A 26,057-nucleotide genomic window follows, 5' to 3' on the forward strand; every position below is an offset into this window, starting at 1 on the left:
TTCAGAATGTGAGCGATGAAGCAAGAATGCTCTTAAGGTCAAAGATCAGACTGACTTGAACCGGGTGTAAAGCATTATAAGGCAAGGGCTTTACTTACCATTGAGATTGTACTTCAACTGCACTTAGAGCATGCATCCGCATGGCTATAGAGCCTGCCCAGTGTGCCTGCCAGGTTTCGAGAAGTCTCGCAGCCTCACAAACTTCTCTGCTCTTGCTGGTTTGTGCTCACCTGCCTCTTTATCCTTCAACTCGCAATTTCCAGTGTCGCTATTTCCCAACCTCCTCCCCCCCCCCCATCCTTTCTGCTCTCTAGCAGTGTGCATGGACACCGCTTTGAGGCACCCTCCATTAAATCAGTGGAAGCACCCAATCGCAGCCACCAACCTTTAGTCCCAAACTCTCACCACACCCTCTAAATTACGACCCCCCTCCCTCCTTCCCTCCACAATCTCAAAAAACGTTGCCTCTCCTCACTCTCGTTCCATCTCTTTGATCTTTCCCATTAACGCTCTAACACAAATAGTTGACATCATTAAGCACAGTTTGATCTGTATGTGTGCTATACCTACACTTGAAAATATGTAAGATGCTATTGCAAAGTTAATTTTTTTTCATACAAAGTTCAAATTCATTGTGAAGATGTTATTGCAAAGTTCAAAATAACTGCAAAAAAAGCCAATAGCATTCAAGTAGACATATGAGAACTTTTCAACACACAATGCATCTATTTTGTGTGTGGAAACTACATTTGCAGTTGATAATTAACAAACACAATTTGTCTGCTCTGTGTACAATTCCATTTTTTTTATCCTTCATGCATTTACAGTAGTTCTCTTTCTCAAGCTTCTTTTCCTTTATTATCCCAGCAGGCCATCTTTAACTTCTCGCCTGCCACGGTGGGCGCTCCGACTCCAAATGAGTGGAGGCTGGTGCGGACGACGTGCTGATGGCAGAGAGCGAGTGAGCAAAGCAGAGAGGGAAATGTGGTGATCACTCTCATCACCACAAAACATGCTTTATCAGATGCTAAAGTTTTCTTTGTGGAAGGGATAACAGAAGTAAAAGGACTGAGTGAGAGAGAGAGAGAGTGAGAGTGAGAGTGAGAGTGATAAAGTAACTACCAGATTGCTTTGCCATTGAACTGAAATGAATACAGAAAATGTCTTTAATGATCAACTTAAAGAATGAATTGGTTTTGTCTGGCAGCGTTGTTTAGGAGGATAAAAAATGCTGTTAGATGCAGGGCATACTGCAAGTAATACAGAGTACATACTATGTTTCTCGAGAGGAGATCAACTGTAAAACGATGACCTGATGAACTCTTAGCAAGCTTCATATCCATTCGTATGCTGTCAGCTGGCACAAGTCCCATGCCTTTTCAAAGGAAGGGCACTTTATATGCAAACTCACTTGAATGGTGTACATTCCATATTCTGTGGGACCATTGTGAGTGCTCACTTGTCTCTGAGCTATCAAGCCTGGGTTTGAATCCTGTCCAGCTATCAATTGTTACCCTGGTGTTTCACAGGGAGGATGAGGCATCAATGTGTGTGTGTGTGCCGTCCCTTGGTTAAACGTTAAACTGGGTGTCCCGTCTGTTGGTATTATTTGGTAGACGTCAAAGATCCCATGGTGTCCTTCATGAGGAGAAGGAGTTGAGCCTATCGCCAACACCCTGAACAAATTCCAAATTCCTGTTCTCATGTACGAGTCAAATGTCAGGCTGAGCCAGCCTGTTCATGAAGGACTTGTGCCGAAAGGCTTCATCCAACAGACTCCATCAAAAGGTGGGAATAATTGTGGTCATTAAAGAATATAAAGTACAGTATGTGCTCTTTATTTCACGTTGGTCAAATTGCATCCTGTGCCCAAGTTCAGGGAGAACTTGGATGTTTCCTGTGCACCATTTCCATCCACAAGTTGTCCAAAGACATATTCCCCCCAAGAGAGCTCACAGGTTGACGCTGGGTGTCTGCTTACTGAGTGTACTGTGAGCAGTGCTGTATACCATACCCAAAGAGTGAAACTGCAGCCTCAAAGGCCTCAGGAAGTCTTCATCGTTCTGATGTATGTTTTATTGAGGACTATATTCCAGCATTATCACGTTCTATTATATAGTTGTCTATCTTTGTACAATGAACATATTGTGGATAGACATGATTGTGTAACAACTTTTCATGATGGGGTACAATATTGTGCATATGCACAGGCATTGCTCCTCTACATCGTACCAAGTACTCCGTCATGGCATGGCTTGCAGGTACAAACATAGCATCGTAGCATCGGTGTAATGAATGAGCTGCACGTTTGGCCCCCGTGCACAATATCCAGTCTAGCCCTTGTCGATCTGTGCTGTATCATGTCCTAACCAGAGCCAACCACCGACTGTGTGACTTGTACATGATGAGATCTATATCAAATCTGTGCAATTTATTGTGGTGTCAATAGAGCATACTGAAGCAGGTTTACCAGGATTCTTTTTCTAAGCCCATATATCACCTGTACACCTTTCTCCAAATTGTATGATGACAATCATCGTGCTTTGTCTTTTAGACAATAAACCCATGAGTCATATATATGTTTGCGAAGGGAACTCTTGGGCTACTTGGCTTCAGAAAAATGGCTAGACATGGTACTTGATGAGAAGCACATGTCCCTCCATGCAGCATATCACATCATGATAAACTCATCCCTTTTCAGTACATGTGGTGCTGATTAGTCACAGCGTCCAGGTAAGAAACACAGGGTTATGCCAAGTAGGCAAGATAATCAAAAATGCACTTTACTGCTCTTAATTGGAAAGGTAATTTTATTTCACGCCATGGAGACACCTTGTGACCGACAAAATGTTCACCACCAGGACGTCCATTTTCTATGCATTTTCAATGCTGCAAGAATGCACCAAAAGTATTCTGTATAATTATATTAATATGAAACAGGCAGGCCATAGAAACAAATGAGAAACCGGAGAAAACTAAACAACTGAAAAATCGGTACAGAAATCCAAACACTGGCGTTGAGAGTTAGGTCATATTGATCACTATATGTACAGTACAACTGATTGAACAAACCTTGAATACGACAAATCGATTTACACTGAAGTTGTTCAATTGAATTTGGTGCTACGCTACTGTCATGAGATATTGAAACATGCAGAAGATCACCACTGTTGTGAACTTCGTTAGATTTTGGTATTGCCACAGAGTGCGTTAAACACAAACGAATTTTATCTCCGGTTTGTTATTGATGCACACTGGAATGTTTGGGGATTGACGTCACCAGGAGGTGGAGCATGCCCATATGCAAGCACTTTGGTTATGGGTTACATATGTCTGAGTCGTGTGCATATTTACTCCTTCCTCCCTTTCTTTCCTTCCATATAAGTGCTGCTTCATCTGGTTGAAGATTACCGCACTCAGTGTAGAACACTGAATACTTGTCATATTTGCTTATCCAGGATACAACAAATTGGTGACGGGGATGGGAAACTTTATATGGGACGAGGATGGGAACAGAGTTATCTTTTTTGGTTTCTCGTCTACTAAAGGGATTGTCAACTTTACTGTCTCAGATTGTGTCCTGCTGTGTTAAATCGTTTAGTTCATCTCTCGAGTTCAGTCGGGCCTACCTAAGATAGCCGAGTGGACTTCCCATCAGTCTTCTGCCTTGTTTTTGCTTTTTGTTTCAGTTATTGTTCCACAATTGTTGTAACTTCTGAACCCTCAGCTCAATTATTTTCCCCTCCTCCCTCATTTAGAAAAAAACTATCTCTCCTCCTTCACCAAGCCAAAAAATAATCCTAACTAACAACAACTGTGAAGCCATCACTTCCGGTTGTTCACACGCACCTGTGTAGTCTCCTCGGCCAGAACAAGATAAGTGTTTTCAGTGATGTGGTATTGTATTTATAAAGGTTGTAGTTGTGTTCATAACATTTTTAGCAGGTATTTGAGTTAGTTTATTCAAAGAAGCAGGGGGAGGACTCATGTTAAGTTTAGCATTTCAGTCAGTTGTGGCCTTGGGAATATGGTGGCGAAAAAGGGTATAAATAGAGAGCAAAGGAGAAAGGAAGAGGAGTACATAAAATGTGATAGATGCTTAATGTGGGACACATCAAGAATAGGGGAAGCAAAGGGTTCTTACTGTTGCAGGAAGTGTGAGGAAATGTCCCACTTGACGATAGTTATTACGAGGTTGAAGGAAGACATAGATAATTTTCAGCAAGTAGCAGAATATAAGAAATTTGTAGATAATAGTTGTTGGTTACGGTTGTGGAGTGAGGTTGCTGAGAATATTGAAAGTGGTGATGGTGCAGCAGGAGCAAGCAGTGGTGAATTGCAGTGCGAGCAGGCAGTGGTGATTGTGCAGCGGGAGCAGGCAGTGGTGATGGTACAGCAGGAGCAGGTAGTTGTGATGGTGCAGCAGGAGGGGGGAAGTGGTGATTGTGTAGTGGAAGCAGGCAGTGATGATGGTTCAGTGGGTGCAGGCAGTGGTTATGGTACAGCAGGAGCAGGCAGTGGTGATGGTGCAGTGTGAGCAGGCAGTGCTGATTGTGCAGTGGGAGCAGGCAGTGGTGATTGTGCAGCAGGAGGGGGAAGTGGTGATGGTGCAGTGGAAGCAGGCAGTGGCAGTGGTGCATCAGGAGCAGGCAGTGATGATGTGCAATGTGTGCAGGCAGTGGTGATGGTGCAACGGGTGCAGGCAGTGCTGATGTTGCAATGGGTGCAGGCAGTGCTGATGTTGCAACGGGTGCAGGCAGTGCTGATGGTGCAACGGGTGCAGGCAGTGCTGATGGTGCAACGGGTGCAGGCAGTGCTGATGGTGCAACGGGTGCAGGCAGTGCTGATGGTGCAACGGGTGCAGGCAGTGCTGATGGTGCAATGGGTGCAGGCAGTGCTGATGGTGCAACGGGTGCAGGCAGTGCTGATGGTGCAACGGGTGCAGGCAGTGCTGATGGCGCAACGGGTGCAGGCAGTGCTGATGGTGTAACAGGTGCAGGTAGTGCTGATGATGCAATGGGTGCAGGTAGTGCTGATGGTGCAAGCAGTGGCATGGGTGCAGCAGGAGCAGACAGTTTGGGTCCCGGAACAGGGAAAGGGAAGAGCAGATGATGATTTCCGAGATTTAGTCCAGGGTTGCTTTTTAATCCAGTTTTTAGATGAGCCCACAAGGGGTAGTGCAGTGTTCGACCTCCTTTTAAGTAACGATCCCATTATGGTGGAGGAGGTGGAGGTTGCGGAGCATTTATGAGCAAGTGACCATAACATTGTGTGTGCAAATACTTTGTTAAGGGTTAGAGTTGAGAATAGTAGGATAAGGCTATGAGACTTCAGGAAGGCAAATCTTGAGGGTAGGAGGAGATAGTTGGGTGATGTAGATTGGGAGACTCCAACAGGACAATCAGCCTCAGAAAAATAGGAAACCTTCAAGGAGCAAAAATGCAGACTAGGTATATACCAATGAGGTGTACAAATAGAAGCAGAAACAGGCCAGGGTGGTTGAGTAGTGAGATAAGGAACGCTATGAAGGAGAATCAGAAGGAATTTATTAGGTTTAAAATAACAGGACTGGAGGTAGATTCATATCACCATCGGAGTAAACAGAGGCAATAAAATAACTCGGCAAGCCAAAAGAGAGCATGAGAAGTACATGGCTAAGAATAGTAAACATAATAGCAAGGCTTCCTTTAAGTATATCAGGGGAAAAGAACAGGTTAGGACCAGTGTGAGCCCATTGAGGAATAGCACTCGGAGAGTGGTTCGTGCTGAAGGTGAGATGGCAGGCTTATTAAACAGGTATTTTGCTTCAACTTCTACACAAGATCAGTCAAGAGAATTGCCAATAGCTGAGAGTATCTATCGAGGAGGTGAGGAAGGGCTTTTACAGAAGATCCAGGTTGGAGTGGAGGAAGTAAAGGATCAGCTGAGAAATATTAGAGTAGATAAGGCTCCAGGGCCAGATAATATGTACCCGAGAGTATTGACGGAAGTGGCTGAGCAGGGAAGTGAGATGTTAACGGATATTTTCAATAACTCACTGGAGTCAGGCCAGATACCGGAGGATTGGAGAGTAGCAAATGTAACACCATGATTTAAGAAAGAATCCAGAGAAGAATTGGGAAACTATAGACCTGTTGGTTTGACTTCAGTTGTGGGGAAGGTGTTGCAGACATTAATTAGGGGTGAAGAGTAAGCTTTCCAAATTTGCAGATGACACAAAGTGTGGAATGAAGGTGGAAAGCAGAGGGGGTAGTGATCCAATTCAGGGAAGTATTGATACTTCCATAGATTGGGCAAAAGATTGGCAGATTCAATTTTACCTGAGCAAGTGTAAGGTGTTGGGGAAGGGGAAGAATAATAAAAATAGACATTACATGATGCAAGGAGTAATTTTGGAGTGTGTCACACAGGAGAAGGATTTGGGAGTGATAATATATACGGGAGGTAAGCAGGCAGCACAGTGCCAGGCAGCTATAGGTAAAGCAAATAGGGTTTCAGGTCTTATTCAGAGGGGGATCGTTTTAAAAGCAAAAGAGGTGGTGTTAAAATTGGATAGGAATTTAGTGAGGGCCACATCTAGAACATTGTATGCAGTTTTGGTCACCACAACTTAGGAAAGACATCGCTGCTATCGAGAGGGTTCAGCGCGGGGCTACTAGATTGATTCCGGCCCAAGCTAGACTCAGCTATGAGGAGCGGCTGAAGGAGACAGGGCTTTATACACGAGAAAAGAGTTGGTTCCAAGGAGATATGATAGAGATGTTAAAGATATAATCAAGGGTATCCTCATAATAAGTACGGAAAAATTATTCAGCAGAGTAGACAGTGACAGGACCAGGAGGCATAGCCTGAGAGTAATGAAGAGCAGAGTTAAGATGGTAGTAAGGTAGGGGTCTTTTTACTCAGAGAAGAGTAAATGCATGGAACAATCTCCCTGGAAAGGTAGTGGCAGCAGAAAGAGTAGATATGTTTAAATTGGAATTAGGTACCTGGAAGTATTAGAATTAGAGGGGTATAGGGATGTTGGCAGGACTTTTAGGTAGTTTGACCATTGATGGGTGATTGTATGCATGTGCGCGGAGTGTTGGTTCCCATAGTGTGCTGCCTTTTTGGCTGCTGGTTGCATCATTGGTTCGAGGTGCAGCTATGCTGCTGATACAGTGTCCCTATTACCAGTATACTGGTGCTCACTTCACCAACCTCGGAAGGATGACAGGCTGAGTCAACCCCCTGGTGTATTAATTCAGCGGCCAATAGGGCTTGAACTCAGGACCCGATGGTCCCAAGCCAGCACTCTAACTGCTAAGCCAACATCAGGCTGGAGTGTTGGTGAGGGTCTCGTAAAGGGGTGTTGTGTCGTTGTTGTGTGTTTTCTTTTTCACTCAAGACCGTCGATGCCCATGCCTCCTCCCTTGCAAATAAAAATAAATATTTAAAAAATACAAAGCAAAAACTACAAAAAAAAAACACTTATTTTTTGTGTTCAATGTCGAGGCTTTTAAAAGAGTGAACACACAGAAAGTATAACAAGAGTACCAGGAGACAAGAGGGGCAGGAGAGGTAAGCACAAACGAGTGGGAAACATACACATCAGGAGATACAGCCTGGTGTTGGCTCAGCGGTTATGGTGGTGACTTGGGATCCTAGGGTCCTGAGTTCAAGCCCCGTTGGCCGCTGAATGAATACACCAGGGGGTTGACTGAGCCTGTCATCCTTCTGAGGTCGGCAAAATGAGTACTAGTGTGTTCTGGTGGAGGGACACTGCATCAGCGACACACTCGCTCTTCCGTGAAATGATAGCTACCCCGGCAGCTAAGCTGCTATATGGAAGAAGAAGAAGAAGAAGAAGAAGAAGAAGAAGAAGAAGAAGAAGAAGAAAAATAAGAAGACATCAGGAAATCTGTGGAAGGGAGAGGGATGGGGTGAGGTACATGGGGTAAACAAGACGGACACTACAGGGAATTTCAGGTCCTTCCACGACAGGGACTTTCAGTAAGGGAAGCATGGAATTTAAGGAGGTGGGTTTAGAGTGAATTAGGGGGGGTAGAAAAGATCATGGCTTTGGATGGGGGAACATAAGAGATAGGGGTGAACATCTGTTTTGAAGACTATGAAGGAAGAGTGGGATTGAAGAGAGTGTGGTAGTTTGTTCTGAAAGCAGGAAAATAAAGGAATGAAAGAGTGAATGTGAGCAGTGATTCTTGATTTTGGTAGTTTTACCAGAAGGGGGTTGTTGGCAGACGTTGAATGCCCTGCGGAAATATGGGGGGGGGACATATCACAGGCAGAGCAGGGGGAGGTGAGGCTAGAGAGAAGAAAGAACGAGCATCGACCTGCCTGCAGTGAGAGACCCGAAGACTCAGCCTCATCGTGGGAGATACCAGTGATCCTATATGCCTTGATTTCCACAGCATGAAGCCGAGAAAGGTGAGAGGCAGGAGCACCAGTCCCGAGGGGAGAGCAGTACTCCATCAGGCTGCAGGCGAAAGCTTTGTATGTGTTCAGTGTGAAGACTCCTTTTCTCGGCCGAGCATGAAGAGAGAGTCGAAGAGGATTCACGAATATACGGTTTATTGAAGAAACACAACAAATGCGGAGGTGGTTAGACAGCTCAAACTGAACAGAGGAGAGCCACCAAACCACACTGAAAATCCACATTCCAAAACCATCTTATTTATAATCTAGTTGGTGTGATAAGAGCACCAGGTGTGGACTCAAAAATGTGCCAATGGGCTCCTTTTCCCTTTCCCAGAGAAAGTTGAAATGTTCAAAACCGCTTATCTTAGTGCTCTGCAACTTCTCCTCGGCAGTCCTTCCCCCACCCCCCCCCCCCCCTATGCGAGGCTTTGAATTATCGCTGGCATATGTTGAGAGAGAAAGCAAAGCCCTTTTCCCGGAGTTGAAATGTGTGGGTTGGCCGTAAACAAAAAAGAAATCTCCTCCCAAAGGCATGCGTGGGGCTAGCTTGTGGAAACAGTAAAACTAAAAACTATAAAGACTTAAAAATGCATTTCAGAGTGTACAAGAAAATTAGTTAGAATCCCTACATCTAACTACTATATACGTATTGACTATGGATCAAATGTGACCATTAATAAGACTTCTCACAATCAGGAGCTCAGGTGTACCAAGGAAGGACTTTGCATGACGGAGGATGCCCAGTCGGTGACTGGCTTTTGGAGGCCAGCTTGGAAATCTGGCTTTCCCAGGAAATATCGTGGCAGATAGTGAGACCCAGAATTATGGCATATAGTGAGAGAAATATGAATGAAAGGACTTCTTCAAGAGGACTGTAGATAAAGTAGATTGGGAAGGGGGTGATGGTTCCAGAGGGAGCTTTCGGAGAGACATAGTGAGAGTGTGAGATTTGTCAGGCTTGAAAGACACGTTCCACATGGTGGACCACTTTGTGATTTTATCCAGATCTGCAGAAAGTGAAGAGGCAACTGCATGCTGATCTGAGGGATGACAGATGGTACGGCAGAGGCTGGAGTCATCAGCAAAGAGATAAAGAGGATTTTCCAGAGAGTCAGAGAGATTATTGATGAAAACCAGAAAAAGAACAAGGCCCGGAATGCTGCCTTGAGGAACTCCAGCCTGGACAGGAAGAGGGGATGAGAGAACTCCATTAAGGTTCACACGTTGACTGTGACAGGAGTGGAAATCTGTGAGCCATGAGTGGAGATGGCCTTGGATACCATAAGAAGAGAGTTTGATGAGCATGGTGGGGTGCCATACCAAATCAAAAGCATGTGATATGTCAAGGGAGATTGCTCTGATCTCATGTCTGGCATTGAGAACGTCCATCCTTTTTTGGGAAAGCTGAAACAGCACGTCCAGGGTAGAGTAACCTGTTCTGAATCCAAATTGATGATCAGAAATCAAGCCAATGGAGAAGAGGATGGATTTGATGTCAGAAGTGATGATGGATTCCATAACGTTGCTGATGATTGGGAGAAGGCTGATTGGTCTGTAGTTGCAGTGATCTAATTTTCGCACCTTTTTTATGCAGAGTGGTAATGTTTGCCGCTTTCCAAGCAGATGGCAGATGATCTTTAGCAAATAAGAGGGTGAATAGAACAGAGAGAGGGTGAGCAAGAGCAGCAGAGCAGGATTTTAGGACACATGGGCTGATGCCGTCTGGACCAGTTGCAGAATCTGAGTCAAGGTTTGACAGCAAGCTGTCCACCTTGTCTCGAGTAAAGGACACAGAGTCCAGAAACAGCTGTGTGCGACTGGTAATGTGCTACAGAAGGTAATGGGTTTGGGACACAAGATTTTGAAGTAAACACGAAATTTCGGCATTTGGCCTTTTCACGTGCAATGTCAGCTGTGCGGCCATTTGAGGTAAGGGATGGGATGGAGGGGGGACATACAACAGAAGACGCCATCAGGATTTGGAGTAGGGACACAGGTTTGAGAGTTCAGACTTGAGATTAGAAAGATGTTGTTTTCTGGCTCTCCTGGGTGGACACACACTTCTTCCAAGCTTTATGGAAGGAGCTGAGATTGTCTTCAGTTGGATTAGCCTTCCTTGAGGCAAAGGCAAGTTGTTTCAGGACAACTGCCTCACCACAAGCTTCAATGTACCATGGGCGGAAGGACGGGTAGGACAACTGAAGACGAGATGGGATAAATCTGTGAATGACGGAGGCAAGTTTCTTTCAAAGAATTCCCAGGACGAGTTGATATCAGAGGAAGCATACATGGGAGACCATTCTAGAAGTTTGAAGGATGATTGAAGTCCCTTCCAGTCAGCCGGATTGAAATGAAAGACTCCACGATGTTGAGGTGGTTCTCTGTTAACAGCCAGAGATGTCGACTTTGACAAGCATGTGGTCAGATGAATTGATTGGAGCGGATAAATAACAGCAGATATTTTCAGGGAAATTTGTCAAAATCAGATCCAGAAGAGATGGAGTACCGTTGGTTGAGATGCTGTTCAGGAAGTTGACCGATTGTGTCAGTCCCAATGAGTCACAGAAGTCTTTTGCTGAAGTGCCGTTGCAGGTGAGAGAGGTACCCACATCCAGCCAACTGGCATGATGATAGTTGAAGTCACCACACACGAGAAAGAGAGATTTGGGATGAGAGGATAGAAGTTGGTCCATGTTTTTGGCGAGTGAGATGTAAATAATAATAATAAATAACACTTAAAAAAATTATTTTCATTTTCTACTTTTTTAACTAATGTTGATGAATTTGTGCGGTGCTGATGTGATGCAGGCATGAGGGGCTGAATGGCCTCGACCTACATCCATTTTCCTTGAGTGTATCCTTGTGTGAAATGAAAAAAAAAGTTTACCTTTTATTTTGGCAAATAGACCCACAATGCAATGTGAACAAATGTGATGACCTCCAATGTGGGGTGATGTAGGAGGTGACATAGTCGACACAATTTACAAACACGGTGGGGTTGAGAGTAAGATCATTGATTTTGATACTTTGTCCCACATATACATGTTATCGACAGAACGAACTCTTCGTTCGATATAAATTTAGATATAAATTTTTGTTTGATATTAATAAATACAAAATGGATATTACAGGGACTTTCAGGAAGGAAAGCAGGGAATTTGAAGGAGGTGGGTTTGGAGTGGATTAATGGGGGTGGAAAAGATCGAGGATTTGGAAGGGAGACGATAAGAGGTAGTGGTGAACAGCTGTTTCGAAGGCCTGGAGGGAAAAATGGGATTGAACAGAGTGAGGGAGTTTATTCCAAAGGCAGGGAAAAAGAGGAATGAAAGAGTGAAGGTGAGCAGTGATTTGTGATTTTGGTAGTTTTACCAGAAGGGGGTTGTTGAAGGACCTTGAGTGCCGTGCAGAAATATGGTGGGGACATATTGCAGACAGAGCAGGTGGGGGGGGAGACCAGAGAGGAGAGGGTAGAAGACAGAAAGACCACATACCTGCCTGTGGTGGGAGAGTGAGAGGCCCAAAGACTCAGCCTCATCTCAGGAGATATCAATGATCCGAAATGACTTGGTTTCCGCAGCGTGAAGCCGAGAAAAGTGGGAGGCACCAGCCCAGCGGGGGAGAGCAGTACTCCATCAGGCTGCAGACAAAAGCTTTGTATGTGGTCAGGAGCTCAGGTGGGCCAAGGAAGGACTTTGCATGATGGAGGATTCCCAGTCGACGACTGGCTTTGGAGGCCAGGTTTGAAATGTGTCTTTCCCAGTAAAGATTATGGCAGATAGTGAGACCCAGAAGGTTGAAAGAAAGGACTTCTTCCAGAGGATTGTTGAGAAAGTAGATGGGGGAGGGGGGGTTCCCAATGGTCCTTTCGGAGAGTCAAAGTGAGAGTGTGAGATTTGTCTGGATTGAAAGACATGCTCCACGTGTTGGACCAGTTTGTGATTTTATCCAGATCTGCAGTGAGTGAAGAAGCTGCTGCTTGCCAGTCTGAGGGATGACAGATGGTATGGCAGAGGGTGGAGTCATTAGCATAGAGATAAAGAGGATTTTCCAGAGAGTCATGAGGTAGTTTCTCCTCAAATGGAAGGGTCAGATCCGCCATCTTTGTTCCCTGATGTTTACAATATGAGCTGACTAACCGGTGCCAATACTTTCTTTCTGAAGACGTGCGAAGGGAAATTGCTATGTCCCAAACTGCAATGTAATCACCACAATAAAAGTTCCTATTTACATTTATACCAGTTATCGACCAAACATATGAAGTAGAGGTTGTGGGTGAGTTAAATGTGAATACTGAATGAACGCATTGTATGGACTGACCGAGTGAAAATAGACGGCCATGGGCAGATTGAATTTTCTGGAGGAATCAAGTCATAAAACGATCGGAGACACGTCCATGTATCTCGGGTTTTTTTTAAGTTTTAAAAAAAATTGGTTGACTGAATGACCTAAAGTAGCAGAGGAATACAACTCAAAATTGTCCAACTCTAAAGTTGAAGTTAATATGTCTCATGGATAAAAAGCAAGCGAAGATCAATTCCACCACACACACCATTTGAAAACCATTTTCCCTGATAGTGGGGCAACTTAGCATAACAATTGTGCATTTTGTGAGGAAACCACCAAAGTTGGCACACTAGTACCCTATCATATTATGAACAGATTTCGATATTGGGCCATCTCAAAATTTTGATGGCAGTGGAAAATGGCTGCCACAGCCAGCAGCGGCTGAATTTGAGATGGCCCAATATCCAAATCTGTTCATAATATGATAGGGTACTAGTGTGCCAACTTTAGTGGTTTCCTCACAAAATGCACATTTGTTATGCTATATTTAGCTAAGTTGCCCCACTATGAGCAGATGTTCGCTTTTTACAGGCTCCAATCATGGTACCCTTTTCTTGTGGCAATGTTTTTACGGCCGGATGCCCTTCCTGACACCAACCCTTTCATCAGTTTCGACATGCAGGGATAATTATCAGTACACTGGTGCTCATTCCACCAACCTCAGAAGGATGACAGGCTGAGTCAACCTCCCTGATGTTAATTCAGTGGAGAGCAGGGCTCGAACTCAGGACCTTGAGGATCCCAGGCCACCACCCCAACCACTAAACCAACACCAGACAATGTGAAGAACGATTCCACCGCTAATCCTTATTCTGAAGCGCCTGTGCCTTCACGATGACGCAAACAAAGAAATGTCGAGGTAGAGCATTATTTGAGGTAAAAATTGTCATAGCTGGTAACCACAAAGAATTTTTGAACACGGCTTATCATTGGTTGTTTAAATAGTTATGGTCTATTATTCAGGTCATATTGAGGGATGAATGAATCTGGAGTCATTTTTAAGAATAATAACATTTTTCTCATTTCATTTTTTGTTTGTATCCTTTCGATCTCTACATCTCCTGTAACCATGTCTGTCTGTCTGTCTGTCACCCCCCTCTTCCTGGTACTTTTCATCGACCCAGCAGCTTCACACTGCGTTTACCATCCAAATTCACCACACACTTCCACAATTTCACTTCAACCTTCCCTTTTCCAAATGTTACGCAATCCTTATTTAAAATAAATAATTTCACTTTTGACGATACACCTCCCAGAGCCAAGTGCTTCTCCAATAACCACGTGATCTGTTTAGACCCCCTGCATTTATCGATCCAATTTCAACATTCACTTCACAATGTTTTCTTCAACACTTCCATTATCTAATCTGATGAAAACTCTCTCAAACAATAATAATAAAAATAATATTAATAATAATGATGATAATAAAAACGATCTCTTATAATGCTTCATCTTCCTCTTTCACACATGTGGTACTCTTTACTGTATCATAATTCACTACTCTTCTACTATTTAAACAGACTGCTCTCAATTCGACCTTTCCTTCATACCTTGCCTAAAAAATCCAACTGTTACAGCGTTTCTTCTCTCCATTCTCTGAATTTGCCTTCATTGCATCCATCAAGAAACGTGTTTAATCGCATCTCTGACCTAAAACTTAAAAAAAAACCCAGTTTGCTATGAATGTTCACTTCCCATCAAACATTCTTTTTTTTCCAATTTCAGTGTCAACTCACCCCTCTCACCCCTCACTCTAAAAGCAACCATCACACTCTTCTCCCTCCAAGCCTCCCTCTCACCTCTCTCAAATACTCCCCCCTCACCTTTCTCCCACCAATCACCCCCGTCACTCAACCTTCTCAATGTTGCCCCCCCTCTCATCCACAAAGCTGCCTCCTTCCACTGCCCTCTCACCTCCATCTCCTCAAATCCTCAACTGCGTTCTTCCCCCTCTTTTGTCCCCTCTTCCCCAGCACCACAAAGCCTTTTCTCCTCTTCATCCACCCCCTAGCTATTCTGCAATCCCCCACACTCTTTCAATAACCCTCCTTAGCTCCCCCTCCCTCATCCCTTGTCCTACCCTCCCCCTCTCCTCCCATCCCCTGCACTCAAAGCCTCTTCCCCTCCCTCTTCATTAACAGTGTGGACCACAAATACGCAGGGCCTTCGCTCAAACCTTTTAGATCTTTCCATACAGGCTGCCACTGACAAGTCAGACATAATCTGCCCAACAGAAACTTTCCTCCCCCAGGATGTGTCTGACTCCCAAGTACCTCTCCCCGGTTACTCCCTCCTCCGGTATGACAGACCTGAGCCTCGTCCTGGTGGAGGAGTTGCTCTCTTCATCAAAGACTCTATTCCTCACTCTCCATGCACTGCCCTCACTCCCCCACACCCCCAGGAATACCTCTGGCTACAGCTTATCCTGCACTCCCACCTCATGTTTATATGCGTACTGTACCGTCCACCTAACAGTGATGACTCCATCTACAGCTCACTATCCGAAAACATGGACCAACTTCTATCTTCTCATTAAAATTCTCTGTTCCTCTTATGTGGCAACTTCACTTGTCATCACGCCAATTGGCTAGGTGTTGGTACCTCTCTCACCTGTCATGGAACTTCAGCAAAGGACTTCTGTGACTCATTGGAACTGACTCAATCGGTCAACTTCCCGACCCGGATCTCAACCAATGGTACTCCATCTCTTCTGGATCTGATTTTGACAAATTTCCCTGACAATATCTGCTGCTCTTCTCCGCTCCAATCGGTTCTTCTGACCACGTCCTTGTCAAAGTGGACATCTCTCTGGCTATTATCAGAGAACCACCTCACCGCCATCGAGTGTGGCATTTCACTGAAGCCGACTGGCAGGGTCTCCAAGCAGCCATCAAACTTATAGACTGGTCTCCTATCACCACTTTCTCCAATATCAACTCATCCTGGAAATTCTTTCAAAGAAACTTGCTCTCCTTCATGCACTGATTTATCGCCTCTCGTCTTCAGTTGTCCTACCCTTCCTCCCTCTCATGGTACACTGAAGCTTGTGGCGAGGCAGTTGTCCTGAAACAACTTGCCTTTGCCTCATGGAAAGCAAACCCAACTGAGGGTATCTCAGTTCCTTCCATAAAGCTCAGAATAAGTGTGTATCTACCCTTTTGTACCAGGAATAAGTATCTTTCAAAGAGCCAGAAAAGTAGAGCCAGAAAGTAGAAAGTAGAGAGCCAGAAAACAAAAACTTTCTAAGTTCAAGTCTGAACTTTCAAACCTCTCTCCCTCCTCAAAATCCTGGTGGCATCTAATCAAATCTGTTTCTGGTGTGTGTTTCCTCTCCATACCCTCCCTTACATCAAATGGCCGCACTGCAGATACCGCACATGAAAAAACTGAATGCCTAAACTCTGTGTTTGCAGCTAAATCTTGTGTCCAAAAACCATTGCTTTCTCTGCCCGCCTTACCCAGTCACACCCAGCTGTTTCTGGACTCTGTGTCCTTTTCTCCTGACAAGGTGGAGAGCTTGCTATCAAACCTCGACTCAGATTCTGCAACCGGTCCAGAGGGCATCAGCCCACATGTCCTAAAAACCTGCTCTTCTGCTCTTGCTCACCCTCTCAATTGCTGACAGGTCATCTGCCATCTGCTTGGAAATCAGCAAACATCACTGCCCTGCATAAAAAGGTGCAAAAACAGATCCCTGCAACTACAGACCAATCAGCCTTCTCCCAATTACCAGCAAAGTTATGGAATCCATCATCGCTTCAGACATTAAATCCTTCCTCTTCTCCAATGGCTTGATTTCCGATCATCAATTTAGTTTCAGCCCAGGTCACTTTACCCTGGATATGCTGCTTCCACTCTCCCAACAATGGATGGAGGTCCTCAATGCCAGACATGAAATCCAAGCCATATCCCTGGACATATCACATGCTTTTGACACGGTCTGGCACCCTGCCCTGCTCAACAAACTTGCTTCCTATGGAAATCGAGGCCATCTCCACTCATGGCTCGCAGACTTCTTCTCCCGTCGCAGTCAACGTGTGGCCCTAAATGGAATTCTTTCATCACCTCTTTCTGTCCAGGCTGGAGTTCCTCAAGGTAGCGTTCTGCGCCCTGTTTTTTTGTGGTTTTCATCAATGATCTCTCTGACGCTCTGGAAAATCCTCTTTTTCTCTTTGCTGATGACTCTACCCTCTGCCGTATCATCGGTCATCCATCAGACCAGCAAGTAGCTGCTTCTTCGCTCACTGTAGATCTGGATAAAATCACAAACTGGTCCAACACATGGAACATGTCTTTCAATCCGGACAAATCTCACACTCTCACTATGTCTCTCCGAAAGGAACGTTTAGAAACCCCCCCTATCCACTTTCTCAACAATCTTCTGGAAGAAGTCCTTTCTTTCAACCTTCTGAGTCTCACTATCTGCCATGACCTTTCCTGGGAAAGCCACATTTCAAACCTCGCCTCCAAAGCCAGTCACCGACTGGGAATCCTCCATCGTGCAAAGTCCTTCCTTGGCCCACCTGAGTTCCTGCCCACTTACAAAGCTTTTCTCTGCAGCCTGATGGAGAAATGTTCTCCCCTCTGGGCTGGTGCTCCTGCCTCTCACCTTTCTCATCTTCACGCTGTGGAAATCAAGGCATTTCGGATCATCGGCATATCCCGCAATGAGGCTGAGTCCTTAGGACTCTCACTCGATCACCGCAGGCTGGTCGGTGGTCTTTCTGTCTTCTACCATCTCCTCTTCAGCCTCGCCCCCCCCCTCCCTGCTCTCTCTGCAATTTGTTCCCACCACATTTCCACAGGGCGCTCATGGTCCGCCAACAACCCCCTTCTGGTAAAACTCCCAAAATCTCGAATCATTGCTCACCTTCAATCTTTCATTGCTCTTTTTTCCCGCCTTTGGAATAAACTCCCTCACTCTATTCATTCCCATTCTTCACTCCAGGCCTTCAAAGCAGCTGTTCACCACCACTTTTCAAACCTTGAAAAGGCACATACTCAGGTCCCCAACACATCCCCCATCCAAATCCTCGATCTTTTCTACCCCCTGATAATCCATCCAAGCCCACCTCCTTCAAATTCCCAGCTTTCCGTCCGGAAAGTCCCTGTAATGTCCATCCTGTATTCCCCATGTTTCCCGCCCCATCCCTCTCTCTTTCACAGATCTAATGTCTCTGTTCCCCACTGTTTTGTCTTTCCCACTCCCGCCCCTCTTGTCTCATGCCCCCCTTGCTGTGCGTTGTGTGTTAGCTCTCACACGAGCCTCGACAAGGTATACAAAAAAAAAGTTTATATTTATTTCTGCTCACTATTTCGCTTAATTTTGAGGGCCCTGTCACCAGACCAGGTAACATATGAAATTGTATTTGTGATTCACTTCTTTCACAGCCAGTGCTGATCAGTGACAGTAACTGTAAAACATCATTCTTTTATTTGGATACTTATTCCCGGTACAAAAAATAAATTAAAAAAAATATAATATTATAATGAAATTTTAATTCTCCAAGGATACATTGCACTTGTTATCATGACACTGATAACTTTAAACAATCATATTATTATTATTTTCTCAAAAACTTCTCAAAAAACAAAAAAAAACAAAAACACTCTCAAAGTGTGTATCTACCCTCAGGAGAGCCAGAAAACAACATCTTTCTCATCTCAAGTCTGAACTCTCAAACCTCTCTCCCTCCTCAAAATCCTGGTGGCGTTTAATCAAATCTGTTTCTGGTGTATGTTCCCCCTCCATCCCCTCCCTTACCTCAAATGGCCGCACTGCTGATTCCACACGTGATAAAGCTGAATGTCTAAACTCGGTGTTTGCAGCTAAATCTTGTGTCCCAAACCCATCACTATCTCTACCCACTTTACCCAGTCGCACCCAACTGTCCCTGGACTCTGTATCCTTTTCTCCTGACAAGGTGGAGAGCTTGCTTTCAAACCTCGAGTCAGATTCTGCAACCGGTCCAGACGGCATCAGCCCACGTGTCCTCAAAGCCTGCTCTTCTGCTCTTGCTTACCCTCTCTCTGTTCTATTCACCCTCTCATTTTCCCAAGGTCATCTGCCATCTGCTTGGAAATCTGCTAACATCACTGCCCTGCATAAAAAAGGTGCAAAAACAGATCCCTGTAACTACAGACCAATCAGCCTTCTCCCAATCATCAGCAAGGTTATGGAATCCATCATTGCTTCAGACATGAAATCCTTCCTCTTCTCCAATGGCTTGATTTCCAATCATCAATTTGGTTTCAGACCAGGTCACTCTACCCTGGATATGCTGCTACTGCTCTCCCATCAATGGATGGAGGTCCTCAATGCCAGACAGGAAATCCGAGCCGTATCCCTGGACATATCATGTGCTTTTGACACAGTCTGGCACCCTGCCCTACTCACCAAACTCTCTTCCCATGGTATTCAAGGCCATCTCCACTCATGGCTCGCAGACTTCCTCTCCTGTCGCAGTCAACGTGTGGCCCTAAACGGAGTTCTTTCATCCCCTCTTCCTGTGCAGGCTGGAGTTCCTCAAGGTAGCGTTCTGGGCCCTGTTCTTTTTCTGGTTTTCATCAATGATCTCTCGGACTCTCTGGAAAATCCTCTATTTCTCTTTGCCGACGACTCCACCCTCTGCCGTACCATCTGTCATCCCTCAGACCGGCAAGCAGCAGCTTCTTCGCTCACTGCAGATCTGGATAAAATCACAAACTGGTCCAACACGTGGAACATGTCTTTCAATCCACACAAATCTCACACTCTCACTATGTCTCTTCGAAAGGACCATTTACAAAACCCCCCCATCCACTTTCTCAACAATCCTCTGGAAGAAGTCTTTTCTTTCAAGCTTCTGGGTCTCACTATCTGCCATGACCTTTCCTGGGAAAGTCACATTTCCAACCTTGCCTCAAAAGCCAGTCGCCGACTGGGAATCCTCCGTCGTGCAAAGTCCTTCCTCGGCCCTCTTGAGCTCCTGACTACTTACAAAGCTTTTGTCCGTAGCCTGATGGAGTACTGCTCTCCCCTCTGGGCTGGTGCTCCTGCCTCCCACCTTTCTCGACTTCACGCTGTCGAAACCAGGGCTTTAAGATCATTGGCATCTCCCGCAATGAAGCTGAGTCTTTGGGCCTCTCACTCAATCACCGCAGGTTGGTCGGTGGTCTTTCTGTCTTCTACCGACTCCTCTCCAGCCTTGCCCCCCTGCTCTCTCTGCGATTTGTCCCCACCACATTTCCACAGGGCGCTCAAGGTCCGCCAACAACCCCCTTCTGGTAAAACTACCAAAATCACGAATCACTGCTCATCTTCACTCTTTCATTCCTCTTTTTTCCCGCCTTTGGAATAAACTTCCTCACTCTATTCTTTCCCATTCTTCCCTCCAGGCTTTCAAAACAGCTGTTCACCACCACCTCTTATCTTCCCCCATCCAAATCCTCGATCTTTTCTACCCCGATAATCCACCCAAGCCCACTTCCTTCAATTCTCCTGCTTTCCTTCCTGAAAGTCCCTGTAATGTCCATCTTCTCCTCGCCATGTTCCCCGTCCCATCCCCTTCCCTCTCCCTTCCACAGTTCACCTGTGTCTGTTCCCCAATGTTTTGTCCCTTCCACTCCCACCCCTCTTGTCTCATGCCTCCTTGCTGTGAGTTGTGTGTTAGCTCTCATACGAGCCTCGACCAAGGTATACAAAAAAAAAAAAAAAAAAAAAAAAAAAAAACTTGTATAATTGGCAGAATTGACCTGCAACAAACAAAAGAACACCAACAACCGTGAGCTAAGGAAGTCAGGCGGCCAAGTTGTGCATATTCATTTTCTCTAGTTTTTGTTCAGAATGAAGACTTATCCGAACTTAGCTCATCAAATTACTTATTATATTGGTGGGGAGGGGTGGGAGTGTGGGCTCTATAGACTGTGAGGGCCATTATAAATATATTTCTTTGTTTGGGACGTTGCTGCAAGATAATTTATTGGAGATTTTTGCATTTATTGGAAAAAGGATTAGCATCCGTGTATGTGCGCGTGTGTTATATATCCACTGCCGCTACTCGCTTGTCCTACCAGGAAATGGTACGATATAGACACCTCTCATCCAAGGATATTTCTCGTATTTCCTGTACAAGTAGAATACCTGCCCTGCGGGCGATCTTGTTTCAAGCCTGCAACACATTCTTCTGACACATACCATTATTTAGGTGGTGTTTGGGTAACTGCCAGCTGCCTCAATCACTCCTGAAAATGAAAAAAATAGTTCAACATTTTAAAATTGCTACTCTTTCATCTAAATGCTGAAATTATATTTAAAAGGCGATTTGAATTACACATTTCGTGCTTGCAATGGCAGGTTGAAAGGACCCATCGAGCAGAACCGAATCACTGAAACCACTAAAATGCTCTCCAAAGCAGCCGCAGACTGAGCATCCTCTGTCGCACAAAGTCCTTCCTTGGCACACTTGAACTCCTTTCCACCCTACAAGGCTTTCATATGCAGCTTGATGGAACACTGCTCTCCCCTCTGGGCTGGCTCTCCTGCCTCACATCTTGCTCAGCTTGATGCCTGGAAATGAAGGCCTTCAAGATTATTGGAATCTCCTGCAATGAAGCTGAGTCTATGGGCTTATCATATCACCATCGCAGACAGATCAGTGGTCTCTCTGTCTTCTACCACCTCCTTTCTGGTATTGTATCCTCTGCTCTTTCTGTGCTTGTTTCCCATCCCGCCTCATGTTTCTGCAGGGCTCAAATGGTCCACCATCAATAATTATATTATTATATCTTATGGAGAGAAAACCTCACAAACTTTATTTACATTCGTGTTTCTTGAAGATGCTTTGTTGAGTGATAAAAAATTCATTGTATAACCAAGACCATGCATCGTCACCAGAACTACCACTAACAATAGTCATACCAAGTCAGGTTATAAATGATGCATCTTCTGCATGACACATTCATTCAATATTGGAAAAATTCAGAGCTGTGATTATATATGCAGTTCTGCCTTTTGTTGTTGCACTGAAAGTGGAAGCAATTATTCATAATACTAAGGCTCATGGGGAGACAGTCCCTCCCACCCCTCCCATATCTGGGCCTTATTTCTTACTGTTTCACATCGAGTTAAATAAAGGACACAAGCTTCATTTTACAACATATTTGACAGTCGGGTTGCGAGTAAAATAAACTGTTGAGTGTTATTTATCTGCTGGCCATAGGTTGTGAAAAACTGAATTCTGAATATGTTCAATCAGAAAGGTACACGTCATCACTTGACATGAACCGCTGTGCAATTTAACAATCTCGCAACAGCTGTGTTATAGAAATGTGTGAAAAAGGCATAAAACAAGTACCAAGCGCTCAGGGGGATTCACGTGCTACGCCCCCACTCTTCTCAAGACAACAACCACAACTAACCCCGACCCCATTTCCCAAAACCTCCATCTCCCCCACCCCGATTCTACTCCACATGAGGCCTATAATATCCTAAAAAAAGTACAGTCATTCGACTTCAACTGCCCTCCCCCCCCCGCCCTACTGAGTCTCAAATTCGATCCAGGAAAATAAAAATCATTGAGCAAATCTTTACTGTCATTTATCTGCACTAACACTATCATTACCACGAGCATGCAAGACCCATCGCTTTGCTGATGGGGAATACTAATCTTTGCTGCGATGTTTAATCTACGGGGCAAGAACAAAAGAGGATCTCTGGGAGATCCTGCCCTCCGTGCGGGGATAACAAGCGTCACAAGCTGGCGTTCGTAGTTTCGCCACATGTGCCCATTTACCCACACACAAACCTTCCTTCCTTTTTTTTTTTTTGCATCAGAAACCTTCCTGGGAGTTCCCTGAATCCACCGTCATTGGCTTCATTGAAATTTGTTGTCAAATTATAGCACAACAGACAAACAGACACGGCTCTTATGATACAGATTTTTACATATGCACGTGAGAAGTTTTTTGAGGTCACGTGTCTTCTCCCCTCCGTGAAGTACCATGTCACATCAGTTCACCACCCCTCGGTCCTCATGTATGGGGAACACAGTGCAGAGGGGAAGAGGGAAATTCTACCATTTTTGCTTACAAAATAAATAGATGGTGTAGTGTTTTGGCCGACAGGTTTTAAGACTAAATAAGTAAAAATTAACTTTCATTCTTTAAAAATTGTGTGAATACATTATTGAAACAAGTGGAGGTATATTCAAAATACACCGTCCGCATGCCAAATAAATAAATAACAAATCCTCCAGCTGCGACAATGCCAGGGTGCCAACGACACCCAGCGATGCCACTGGGCAGCACATGGAGACGGGAAGTGGAAGGGAGCGGTGCACTTCTGAGTTGAATGTGTACAAATGCCACATAGTTTATGTGTACAAATGTACATACTTCTGAAGTAAATGTGTGCAATTGTTATTTACGCGGCGTGCAGCACATCGAGACAGAATTGGGAGGGAGCTGTGTCGAATAATTGATTGATTAATTGATTAGTTGTGTAATTAAAATAAAGAAATAATAATTGTAAAATAATTAATTTCTTAACCAATTGGTTAATAGCATACCAAAAGCACCAATGTTTCATCCGAATCTGTAACTTTTTGAAAATTAAGTAATTCATCGAAAAATGAAAAAAAAAAAATCGATGAATTGATTAATCAATAAATCAAAAATACCTTTTTATAGCCAAATCACTTGGTCACTGTCATGTCCAAATATCAGCTTCCAAGCAAAAAAGGTGCCTGAGATATTGCCCAGATGAGAAAGAAAATAAATAAGTAATTAATAAATCGATAATAATTAAAAATTTATCAATGATTTGTTTGTGATTAATTTTTTTAATACCTTTTTTGCCAAAGCACATGTTCACTATTGTGTTCAAATTTCAGTTTCCTAGCTCAAAGGATGGCTGAGATATCTCCCGAACAAACAAACAAAGAAGCAAACAAGAAGGGAGGCGACGAGGAATTCGCTAGGATCAAAGCGCTGGATACGATGCTTTTCATTCTGACCGATCCACCGACGAAGATTCATTGCCAAGAAGTATTGGTTCACATACAATTGTTCCTCTACCTGGCAAGATTTTTCCTATTGCGTATTTGCCAACTGGCACTCCTCATAAAAATGACGGTAAATTAGACACCCTATTTTTGAACAACTACCATTTGAAAAATAATCGGTTTGCTGGTTTGTGCTGTGGAGCCTCGCGTTGCAGACACACACACACACACACACACACACACACACACACACACACACACACACACACACACACACACACACACACACACACACACACACACACACACACTCACACACACACACACACACACACACACACACACACACACACACGGAAAACCCGATAAACTTCTCTCAATGCTCTTGTTTGACCACACCTCCTGAGGCACACAATATTTTCATAAGCCACGCCCACTTTCCTCAAGCCACGCCCACTTTCCTACGCTCCTCCCACTTTCCCTAAGCTCCGCCCACTTTCCTAAGCCCCTCATAAAAAAATGACGGTAAATAGACAGCCGATTTTTGAAGGACTACTATTTGAAAAATAAAACCTCAATCAAAAATCGGCTCGAGTAAAATTTTCTCAATATCTCGAAGTGTTTAATTCCGAAGTCTCGCTTCTCTACATTGAAAACTGAAGGACAAGTATTGAAAATACTGTACGCGGTTTTTCGGCCGCTGCACAGCAACGGGTGGTTGCTAGGCAATGAGATTCAAACGTGCACATCCCCAGTATACATTACACCTCTTGGCAAAGTTTCATCGAAATCGGTTTGCTGGTTCGTGCTGTGGAGCCTCGCGTTGCGCGCGCACACACACACACACACACACACACACACACACACACACACACACACACACACACACACACACACACACACACACACACACACACACACACACACACACACACACACACACACACACACACACACACACACACACCGACAATAAGGGATATCTAGCATATATAGCGAATCCAATAAAATGTGTCATTATTTTTGTTGACATTACCTCAGATGACGGCAAACAGAGTGGACGTCAGAAGAACACGAAACAAAACGTAACGTGAAGGGAGAGAGAGAAAAAGAGAGAAAGAGAGAAAGAGAGAAAAAGAGAAAGAGAGAGAAGGAAAATATAACCATAAACAGAACACATGTTCAGGGAAATACGAACCAGACCGTGGGTAGCGCGAGAAGACTTCCTGGTCGGTTGTTTTTGATGAACCTGGCGGTGTAGCGGACGATAAAATAACGGGGGTGTAGAAATTCTTTTTTTAAAGATGTTTTTCAAATTCCACATTACTTGATTTATACCATATTATTAGAAATCCACAAAGACAGAAATGCCGGGGATTCCATTTATTTTGGATCCTTTTCACTTTGGTCAATAACGTTTGGATAGAGGAGAGATCGAAGGTGGAACGACGGTGTAGTTCCTTACAAACACTGTATACACACATTAAATGACGGTAAAGACACCCTATTTTTAAAGGACTACCATTTGAAAAATAAAACCTAAATCAAAAATCGACTCGAGTGAAATTTTCTAAATATCTCGAAGTGTTTAATTCCGAAGTCTCGTTTCTCCACATTCAAAACTGTAGGACAAGTATTGAAAATCGTGAATGTGCGGTTTTTCGGCCGCTGCACAGCAACTGGTGGTTGTTTAGCAACGAAACTGAAACGCGTACACTCCCAGACCATATGGCACCTGGTCGCCAAGTTTCATCGAAATCGGTTTGCTGGTTTGTGCTGTGGAGTCTCGCGTTGCAGACACACACACACACACACACACACACACACACACACACACACACACACACACACACACACACACACACACACACACACACACGGAAAACCCGACAATAAGGGATATCTAGCGAATCCAACAAAAGGACGTCAGGCGGTAGCCCGACAGGTATGACGAAAATCATGCAAATGACGTCACTGTAATCTTGAACTTTGAACATGTTTCAAAGCATTTCCTTGAACTTGAAGCCTTTCCGAGTTATCTTGTTTGGTCCCTAAAAAATTACCCAATACTTTATAACATGGGTGATTTTGTTGTCATGGAAATGATGTTATACATCAACGGATTGCTGCCATTTTGGAAATGGGTCATCTGTCCCCTAACCCCTACAGAAATCTTGCATTTTAATAACCATCGGATTATCAAATCTGCTCGGAATTTGGAAGTGATGTTTTCGAACTCATTTGTATCAAGTGTGAAAACACATCGCGCAAACACTTTTAGTTGTATCTATTTGATGCAAATGAGGTGACTGG

General features: G+C 44.3%; 1 protein-coding gene and 1 long non-coding RNA gene across 4 annotated transcripts in view; one reads left to right on the forward strand and one right to left on the reverse strand.

Annotated features, from left to right (window-relative positions):
• LOC147035184 (voltage-gated potassium channel KCNC1-like) overlaps positions 1 to 2,577 on the forward strand; it is a 28,553-nt gene extending 25,976 nt beyond the window's left edge. For 2 of the 3 annotated variants that reach the window (XM_085895039.1, XM_085895019.1), the window contains one exon: positions 868 to 2,577. In XM_085895039.1, coding sequence (XP_085751165.1) covers positions 868 to 881 — 14 coding nt within the window. In that variant the 3' untranslated portion in view covers positions 882 to 2,577. The remainder of the gene's footprint in view (positions 1 to 867) is intronic. The other variant, XM_085895029.1, reaches the window with a different exon arrangement.
• LOC147035185 (uncharacterized) overlaps positions 1 to 25,064 on the reverse strand; it is a 45,382-nt gene extending 20,318 nt beyond the window's left edge. Inside the window, exon 1 of the long non-coding RNA XR_015061625.1 lies at positions 24,943 to 25,064. This is a non-coding gene — a long non-coding RNA (uncharacterized LOC147035185). The remainder of the gene's footprint in view (positions 1 to 24,942) is intronic.
• Between the last annotated feature and the right edge of the window lie 993 nt (positions 25,065 to 26,057).

The sequence above is a fragment of the Eptatretus burgeri genome, chromosome 1, assembly GCF_056783735.1.
Source record: "Eptatretus burgeri isolate ZD-2024b chromosome 1, Ebu_testis_v1, whole genome shotgun sequence".
Lineage (NCBI taxonomy): Eukaryota > Metazoa > Chordata > Myxini > Myxiniformes > Myxinidae > Eptatretus > Eptatretus burgeri.